The sequence below is a fragment of the Amyelois transitella genome, chromosome 13 (assembly GCF_032362555.1).
Source record: "Amyelois transitella isolate CPQ chromosome 13, ilAmyTran1.1, whole genome shotgun sequence".
Lineage (NCBI taxonomy): Eukaryota > Metazoa > Arthropoda > Insecta > Lepidoptera > Pyralidae > Amyelois > Amyelois transitella.
The window spans coordinates 3,389,436-3,399,872 of record NC_083516.1 but is presented as its reverse complement, the minus strand read 5'-3'; the positions used below and the strand labels follow the sequence as shown (position 1 = coordinate 3,399,872).

Sequence of the window (10,437 nt, the reverse complement as noted above, 5' to 3'; positions counted from 1 at the left end):
CGTGTGTATGGATATAAGGCGATATACCGGTGGGAAGTGCACTGTACTTTGTGATATCATATTCATAGCGGAGGCGTGTACACAGGTCCAAACTTACTTACCTCAAGATTATCAAGCATTTTTTGCGAATTGCCTGCATACGGACGTCAAACATGGATATCTACAGGTATTGAACATAATTGCATGACATTAATTATTTGACCAAGTTTTGTTAGTGTGCAAGTCAAGACCATATAGGTACCTATCCATATTTGTATAAGCGGTATTTTCTCTTTTTCCATAAACGATCCAACCTACTTTTCCTTAAAAGGATCAAGGATTCTGTAAAGCACTACTTGGAAAGCTATGGTACCTATATTCATTCTTATATGGGGTACATCAGTAGCTAGTTAAATTGAGAAATTTTTAAGTTTTCAGTAAGTTGGTTGAACTGACATGTTCATATTAAAATTTTTGTATGCTTTAAATTCTACACAAGATTTTTTTACATATGGTTTGAGTGATTTAAAATATTTTTGGGGTTTATCCACTAGACTATTTTATTTGTATTTTGTTTCTTGGTTGTATAATTTTTAAGACCGTTATATAGTTATCGACGAAAATGTTGCAGCTTGTTCAAAAGTACAATAAATGAATACCACATTTTTTTAAATTAAATTAAAGAAAAATGAATCAAAATGACGAAAGAGATCTACTTTAAGTACTGTTTTAATTACATAAAACTTTTTCTACTAAGTCGTATATTAGATTAGTAGGCACTTAGTAAAGTTTTTAATTTACCTAATTAATTGTTGGTAGTTAATAATTATTAAGAGTAGCTATGGTTAGTTAAAAAAATGGCCGAAAGATAAAAAAGTCTGAAAGCGTTTTTGCAAGCCCGTTTGTATATTTAGTAAATTTTACTTTATCTGGTCACAACCTCGATATTTTAAGGTCGAGCAAGGCAACCGCATGTTGCACTCGGTTCTCACCGCAAACCGTGTGCAGATAACAAATTGTACATATATCTATAGATACAATACCCTTTACTGTACAAAAATTAAAACATATATTAAACTAACAGATTGTCACGTTATTTCTAATAGGTTGCTATTGATTCTGTGTAGTGTTATTTTCTGAAAATAAAGTAGTTCGTACTACTACGTAAGTGTGTGATATATTCTGGATTTTTATAAGTAATAATAATTAATTAAAAACGTATTTAAAATTTGCCACACCCAAATTATAATTTGAAACTAAAAAAAAAATGCTTTTATAAAAACATGTCTAAATCTTTATTTAACACTACTTCATAAAATGTATTATTAATAAAGTTATATAAAAGCGATGCCAAAAAATTTAATACACCTTATTAGATACCTCATAAACTAGTTTTTTTTATTGCTTTTTGTTTCAATCTCAATAAACGGAAAGATGTAGTCTCTACCGTTATGGCGAAAAAACGTGGATTTTATGACATTATCAGTCTAAATTAAATGATGAAAGCTTTGAGGTAAACACAGCTGTGGCATAAAACAATAGTTTGTTTTTCATAAAAGAACAATGGTCTGGTGACGACAATAGTAAAAATAGAAACAGAAATTTCGGAACGTATATTTTCATTTTCAGAGGAAGGGTTTAAACTTCGACTTTAGACTTTTACCTAAATAGAGTTGAACACGCTTAGTCATAGTGTGTACTTTCCAAACTAATAGCTTTATAATTACCAAAAAAAAATCAGTCGATAATACGCGGCGTGACGTATCAGTCGGCTGTCATTTTATATTTGATTGATCATTATCGTAAATTGATCGTGACAATGTTAATTAGCAGATAGGCATTATAACGGTGCGGGAAATGTAAGTCAAAATCAAATGTTAAGAGGTTTGACTAACGAGCAAGGTGTGAAATATTTCATACATACATACATACATACATAAAATCACGCCTCTTTCCCGGAGGGGTAGGCAGAGACTACCTCTTTCCACTTGCCACGATCTCTGCATACTTCTTTCGCTTCGTCCACATTCATAACTCTCTTCATACAAGCTCGGCGGTTTCGGGTACTTTTGACCTGACCCTTTACCAGGACGTCCTTAATTTGATCAAGATACGTTCGTCTAGGTCTTCCCACTCCGACCTTTCCCTCCACACTCTCCTTGTATATCTGCTTAGTCAACCTGCTTTCATTCATCCTCTCCACATGACCGAATATTTCAAATATATTTTTTTTAATTTCGTCGTCCTCGTGCATAAGCCAAACCCTCTTAATATCATGCATAGAGGCTGTATACATTTTTGATAAAGGTTTCATATTTTTCTATTCGTAACTTTTATTGTACTCTTTATATACTTACATATCAGTGTATACAAGAATGAACTTAAAAACGATGCGCAATGTAAGACTTATCCTAAGGAAGTATTTGTAGTTTTCTAGGTATCTTTTGTGGTAAGATAATAACTGTTAGGTGCCCACAAATCTTGACCAATTCTATTATATTTTAACAGCATCAAGAACAACATTCAGTACGCCACCCTGAAGACCTTATCGCTGGTGTCCATCAGCGTGATGTCTCCTCAGCAAAGCGTCCAGGAGTTATTCCGCACGGCTGACTGCGTGTGCTTCGATGTAGACTCCACGGTTATAAAGGACGAGGGTATTGATGAGCTGGCCAAGTTCTGCGGGAAAGGAGACGAAGTTAAGAGGCTGTAAGTGTTGACAATGTTTTGGCTGAGCCGAGAATGAATTGTGGCTGCGTATTTTTGAGTATTTTGATTAATGTAAACTAACACAATAGACGATAATACATATAAATTTAAGACTTATTGCTTACTTAAGGTGGTAAGGTGGTTTCAAATACTGTGAGGAGCATAATTACTCACACATGTAATAATGCGAGCCAATGGACTTGAATCTTAGAACGACAAAAATCCGAAAGGGGAGAAAAGTCGCAAGGCTTACGTGAAACATATGTATGTACTAGAGGCCGCCCGCGACTTCGTCCGCATGGAAACCCTATCAATCCCGCGGGAACTCTGGGATAAAAAGTAGCCTATGTGTTATTCTGGGTCTTCAGCTACCTACATACCTAATTTCATGGTAATCGGTTCAGTAGTTTTTGCGTGAAAGAGTAACAAACATCCATACAAACTTTCGCCTTTATAATAGTAGTAGGATGTTACACCACATTCAGCAATAGTCAAAATATATTTTTATTTATTTACTTATTTAATTTATATTTAAATATTTAATCTCTTCTGTGCTGAAATTTGTCTATAATGTATTCATTACCTGATTTCTACATTGATTGATCATTCCTACATTGTAGGTACTAAATTGATTCCTAACACGTAATGGATTGACTCATTCGTTGAAATCGTTATCACATCGCAATATCACGTGATGTTAAATCTTTTGCAGTTGCCACAACGCAAAATATATAAATAAAAAGAAATCTATTTGTTTTTACTTTATCACTTAATTGCATAGAGACTGAAAAATATTTGTGGAACATTCATCGAACGAAACGTGGTAAATAACTTGATATCTTTGATAGTGACACCGTTATCTATTCAATAACAACTTCTTCAGCTTAACAACATTATTTGATTTTATGTATCATTGATGAAAAATAATCTTTATCATTTTATTGGATATTACTAAGATTGGCGGGTTGTTATGCGGAAAATTCTACCGAAATATTAAAGAGTTTATATGCTCTGATGCAACAAAGAACAGCTGTGCAATAATTATGTGCTCTAAAGCAAATTCTATTCTATAGATGATGATGATATAATGTCTCCTAATTGTCCTTCATTTGGTACCTATATTGGTGATATCATTGTAATTTCATTTATACATGACTTAATAAACATTAGTATGTATTTTATACTCTCTATTTTCTTTTGAAATATATTTTTTTTTTTATGTACTGTAATGTAATGTAAATTACTTTTTACAGAACTGCTGAGGCGATGGGTGGCAGTATGACTTTCCAAGAAGCCCTTAAAAAACGACTAGATATCATCAGACCAAGCGTTAGCCAAATAAGAGATTTTATAGAAAAATTCCCAGTGCATCTCACACCGGGCGTATCGTAAGTATACTGAAAAATTATAATTCTTGCTTTATATTCTCAGTCCCTTCCGATACAATAGAAGTTTCAATAGATTTTTGTTATTTTTCGAAGACTTATTAAAAATTTTAAAAGTTTAGAAATTTTACTTTTATCTCATAGGTACTCATACTCTAGTTCTTATTAAATTATAGCATAGTTGAGTATGTAATGTTACTAATAATAGAATATATGAAAATGGCTATTAAGTACGTTACTACTACATTGTATTGAAATAAGGCTAGGAAACTACTGTCAAAACACAATATCCCGCCTTTTGACTATCCACAAAATATATGGGGAAATACGGCTATGATTGTGAAGTAAGTCAGTATTTTATCTGTGGCAATAAAAAAAACAATGTTTATGTATACACAGCGCACAATATCTGGTTTTCTCTGCCTCGTGGTTATCTGGTCTCACGCGGTCACTCTGTTTGCAACAACATGATGTTATTAAGATGTCAAATGTTAACGATATTGCATTTGTTATCCTCATTTTGTAGCTATGGCATTTTGACTTGATTTAAAGTACTGACAGACTTTTGAAAATAGGGTACCGTTTTTGCTCACTTAGACGTTCACAACACAGGGAATCATGGAATCTTCATATTTTATTAGTACAATAAAAAAATATCTATAAAAAAATTATTTGTTGGTATGTATGAACGTTTAGTTTTCCTTTAAAGAAAAGAACGGAGACTTCACTTAACTTCACCTTTAAGCTAGGTCTTAAATATAAGAAGAAAACCGTTTCTTTAAAATTTTTGTTGCTTTCAAATTTTTGTTGGTTAAACTATAATAAAACTTATGAAGTATACATTTGGTAAAACCCAAACATAGTCAAAAGTGATAGAGAAGTACTATAACAAGATCTCAAATGAAAAATAATTATTGATGAATCCAGAATCGTTCGATTTTGTCGATACTCCTCGCCTTTGACACCGAACTAGATACTTGGGAGATAACCGAAACTAACCGGTTCTTGTAAACGTTGTTGCTGGAAGTTTTAACTATATCCGTATCATATAAATTATTAATATTATACAAAACATGTCAGCAACAACTTTTTAAGTACAAATAAATACATACATCACGTCTTTATCTCTCACTAACCTGTTCAGTTTGAATAAATAACATAAATAATAGACAATAAATGCTTATATACCTATTAATTTAAATTTTAATCCCAAACATCTTGCACTTCTTTTTTAAAATAAAAACATTTGGCAAAGTTTTTATGCAGCGTCTTTCCCATTCACAAACTGGCTTTAAAAATTTAATATACAACATTTTCATTTGTATTTCTCCAATATCTTTAATATTTCTTTTATTTACAGACAATTGGTCAAGGAGTTGCACGACAGAGGAGTCGTGGTGTACCTGGTATCTGGAGGCTTCAGAAGTTTAATAGAACCTGTAGCTGAACTCCTAAACATCCCCAAAACAAATATATTCGCCAACAGACTTAAATTCTACTTTAATGGTAAGTGTATTTTTATAATACGATGATATTTCTTATACAAGTTCTCATGATTTAAAATCTGAATGAAAATAACTGATAAGGTGATGGATATTACCGAAATCTCGTTAATAGAATGTAGACACAACCAGTACCTATTTTACTTTAGTAGTACTACTACTATAAACAGTAAGTATAGGTACAGAAAAATTCTGTAAAAATAAATACATAAATAAAGGGCATGGTTAAAATATACACCTTGAATCTACCAGCGCCGTCTAGTGAGCTGTTACAGCAACCCTCCTATTTTTGATTGAATTTGCGTTGTTTTTTTATTGAAAACATGCGCACTTGTTTATTACGTCCACGTCATTTGCGCACGATCTTTAGTGACGCAAATAGTTTTTATTAAACATTTGTTGCCATATTCAATTGCCCCCAGCGAATATCACTATGGAAAACACTTGTTTAACTTAACTTTACTTATATAGTTAGTTACTTGTGCCATATAAGTAGGTACTTTTGAAATTAGTCGTTTTATTTTTTTGATTGTTTTGTTATTTTAGGGAGCGTAGCTTTAGATAAACTATGATTTATTTTAGATATATTAGGCCGTGTTAAGATGATTCAATTTAAAATTACGTACTGACTTGGAAATGGTTAAAAGACCACAAAGTTGCTTATAAGTTTTTGTATAAATTCATAGTAATATTAACAATATTTTTTTTCACAAATATATTTCATCAAAAAACTTATGGCCCGATTCTGATAAAACTTCAGGGGTACTCAAAGCTTCTTTTATTTTTGGAGCGCGACAAAGGCTTCAAATCATAAACAAAGATATGCTTCCCTTCTTAATCATTTACACAATTATGAACTGTTACGACTCAAACTCGTAAGCACCCAAACAGCTGTGGCCCATATAGATAACTGTAATTTATACATACATCGTTCTTAAGTATGAATCAATATCACAACATGTCAAGGGCACTACACAAACAACGGGAAACGGGATCGTTTTAAAAGATTCATCATAGATAAATTATATGTTCAGTCAGATATAACTTTCTTGTTAGTATGTGACTCACACACAAGATATTTGGTTGACATGATGAAATAAAAATAAATTTACTTTCGAAATAGGGCACAAGGTACGGTTAAGTAACTTAAATATAATTATATCTACTTCCATTTCCAAAGCGCAAAAAGAAGCGGCGAATCAAATTACACTACAGCATTTTCACCGGACATTAATTTACAAATATAGATCGCAAATCTAAACCGTGAACGGAATATTGTCTAGATTAAATAATAGTGAATGAATATAAAATAAAGTTGAAGAGATCTCTTTTAGAGATATGTCGTTTTTTGTAGGTACGTTAAAAAAGATTATACGTTGTAATAATTTATTCTACACTAAAGTTTTCACAAACAATCAAGAAGACTTAAGATTTTCTCGTACAAGCTGCCCCAAAACTGGTGCTCTATGGATCCTTCTTCTTACTTAACTTATCTCTTTTTTAGTTTAATTGGTTAAATCACAGAATATATAATTTATTCTTATGTTCAATGTAGTCGAGGAAAGTTATTAATATCGCATAGCTCATGACAACTGTGATTGTGACTTGTGACCTATGTAGTCACATTTGCCCTCGGGATCATTTGTACAAAGAGTGACTGAACAAATAAAATTACACTCTGTGTACTTAGTGATAGTGTTTACAATTATTAAGTGTATAAATATTATGCAATTAATATTGAAGACTTGAAATATTCGTTGCTTAAGCTTTAATCATATTCAACAAAATAGTTAACCTTTTAATTTATGGAAATAAATTGGTTCTATGTCTTAAAGGCAATTCGACTCAGGTGAATCTCTAAGTATAAACTTTATATATAAAAACCACTGCGGCTTCAATGATCATTTATATTGATCTTTTATTTATAAATGCTATATATATTGATTTGAGAAGCGGCTGCTTATACTGATTCAGTTCGTTCATTGTTTCGACAATGTTCTTCAATTGTTATTCATTTCGCTTTGTTATTCATATCTGCCAAGTTCAATTGCCTTTTTATAAATTGATGCAATAAAACAGTCGCCATACGGACAAACAAGTCTCGTTATCTGCCGGCACGGAGGCTATGCGTGATCGCTACATTTCTATGATGACATATGTTGGTCGGTTAACGCTATGTTTGATAAGCGGGAGGGTGTGTTTGTTGTGTCAGTTTTGTTATTAGTTCACAGTATTGATCATCTATAGTCCATTTCATTAAGTAAACAGTATTGAAATGAAATAAATAATACATTTCTGAACGGTTTATAGCTAAAGTAATTCATTATTACATTTGTTATTTTGTCATATGACTATAAATTAAACAGAATACAAAGGCCTTGTATATGAAGTATGCATTAAATTTAAATTGGTCTCAATTTCTTTCTCTCAACAATTTATTAGCATAACTACATTGTAATTAAAATGTATCTTATTATTTTAACATATAAATTATAAATCAAAAAATAAAAAATCAAAATATGGGAGGGTAATTCGAATTGACAAAACGCGTCGCCATTGGTCGAACACATTATGATGTCACTGGACATTCAACATTGATATTTCCAACGATATTTTAATATAAGCGTTTTTTAGAAAATTTTAATAATAATTATATTCCTGCGATTTTATCATTGATTAAATTGGATAAATCTACGTCTGCTATAAATCTAGGAACATGATTGAGACATGCTTTGTTATAGCACTACATATTAAGTAATCTACCCAATATAGATGCATAATTGTGCTCTTTTCCCTTAGTTGCCTTTTACGGGATCCACGGGTAAGATTTTTAGTCCTATTCTTAAGTACCAGGAACCACACTTTATAGTGTAGTTATCAATGTACCAATTTTAACAAGATCGCTTTACTTGTTTCAGGGGAATACGCTGGTTTTGACGAGAACGAGCCTACGTCAAGGTCCGGCGGCAAGGGACTAGTGATAAGGCGGCTCAAGGAGCAACATGGCTACCAGAAGCTGATCATGATCGGAGATGGCGCCACTGACGCGGAGGCTTGCCCCCCCGCTGACGGATTTATTGGTGAGTTCATATTTTTATTATATTACTAGCTTTCGCCAGCTCCATTTTTTACACTATGTAAACTATGTAAATGTATGCAATTACACATATAGCAGGCCTATCAATGAAGGCGCTAGTTAAAATAGAATCACCAATTTGATAACATATCAAATTGGTGTTTTTTCTATTGAGTGATAGGTGATTTGATATTTAATTTGACAATACTGCACCATTGTCACGTTCAGCTGGAAGGCGTAATAATGGGATTGAGATATAATGAGAGCGAAAGGTTGCTAGCCCATCGCTTAAACGAAGAATCCTAAGTTTACTTGTATTAACCTTTGCTTTAAGTGGCTTTTATGATGAAGCAGCTAGCAAATATTATGTTTTTTCTTCGCTACCAGTCTTAACATTGAAGGGGCACTACATCTAACCCTTAGTAGCTTTTTAAGGCATCTATAGGAAATGAATGGGGATGGGGGTGGTTCCATTTCAAAGTGATGAGACCACATTTTTCTAACATAGTAATGTTAAAATTGCCCATATTAGACGCATCCTAAAAATAATGAATATGGGACTTGCGAATGGGAATAGAGTTGGGAATATATAGCAAAGTCATGACCACGCCTGACGGAAAATCATGTCTTTAGCAGTAGCTATAAAACTATATGAATTAATTATGATTTGCAGGTTTTGGCGGCAACGTTGTTCGAGAGGAAGTCAAGAAAAGGGCGTCCTGGTATGTCACCGACTTCCATGACCTTATCCAGAACGTTAAAATCCAAGCGAAGTGAGTCCATAAATGTTTAAAAAATACCCGTGTTACCACTGATAGTATCGGGTTAAGAAGGCTGCTTTACTGTAGTATTACAGTACTAATGTGAATTACAAACTTTAGTACCTTCACTTAAGATCTGTTTTCTAGTAACGTGTAGAGCGCTAGAGAATTCGCTGACATATCGCGGTCTCGCTTACACATTTTAATAAATAATTTAACTTTATATCGTATTAGAAGAATATTATTGTTTATAATTAATTTTATTGTAAGGATAAACAGTATACCTACCCATATCATTCTTTGGTCAAACTCGAACTAATACTGTTTTTTGTATCGACTTGAAACTTTCTTAAAAAAGGTTTGGTATTTCGTAAAAGCGATCATGTGCCTTGTATAATATGATATTAACCACGTTACAGTAAAGAACGATAATAATATTTCAAATTTTCTGAGAAAAAATAGTTTAAAAATAATCTATTAAGCAAACGTATTTTTTAACGGTTTCAAACTAGTATTTACAGAAATCTGTAATAGCCAATATAAATGTGGTACTAATGTTTGCTGGAAGCAAACATTGTATCAAATAAGTATGTATCAAAACTATTTTTGTAATAATGCATTTATACAAAGGTTTATTTTATTCTGTGAATTTGACATTGTGATGGTACTGTGAGTACAAGTTTTAATGTTAAGTATTTTGGGACTGAGTTCCGTAATTTCTGTATTTGACATATAAATTTGTTGCATAAATAGACAAATATTTAATTTTAAATGTATATATTTCGTTAATAACTTAAAATGTTTATACAGTAGTTATTTAAGTTGCAGAGAAATATTGCAGATTTTTAACGATAAAGAAAAGAAAAAAAAATCATAAGAGAAACGAATCTAAACAGCCTTATGAAATCTTCCAAAATTTTTGGCTATTATTCGAAGGAACTAAATTGCAGTTAACTTGTATTTAAATATTTTAAATTTAAATAATTTATTTATAGAGGGTGATACGGATATAGTTGAATTGTAAA

The 10,437-nt window shown here is 32.0% G+C and overlaps 1 protein-coding gene across 1 annotated transcript; it reads left to right on the top strand.

The window, feature by feature from the left end:
* The first annotated feature begins 13 nt into the window (after positions 1 to 13).
* LOC106138295 (phosphoserine phosphatase) lies at positions 14 to 10,362 on the top strand. The gene is made up of 6 exons (XM_013339409.2): positions 14 to 166; positions 2,488 to 2,688; positions 3,942 to 4,076; positions 5,434 to 5,579; positions 8,494 to 8,655; positions 9,325 to 10,362. The coding sequence occupies exons 1-6, from the start codon at positions 153 to 155 to the stop codon at positions 9,426 to 9,428; spliced, it is 762 nt and encodes a 253-aa protein (XP_013194863.1). The 5' UTR covers positions 14 to 152; the 3' UTR covers positions 9,429 to 10,362.
* The last annotated feature ends 75 nt before the right edge of the window (positions 10,363 to 10,437 follow it).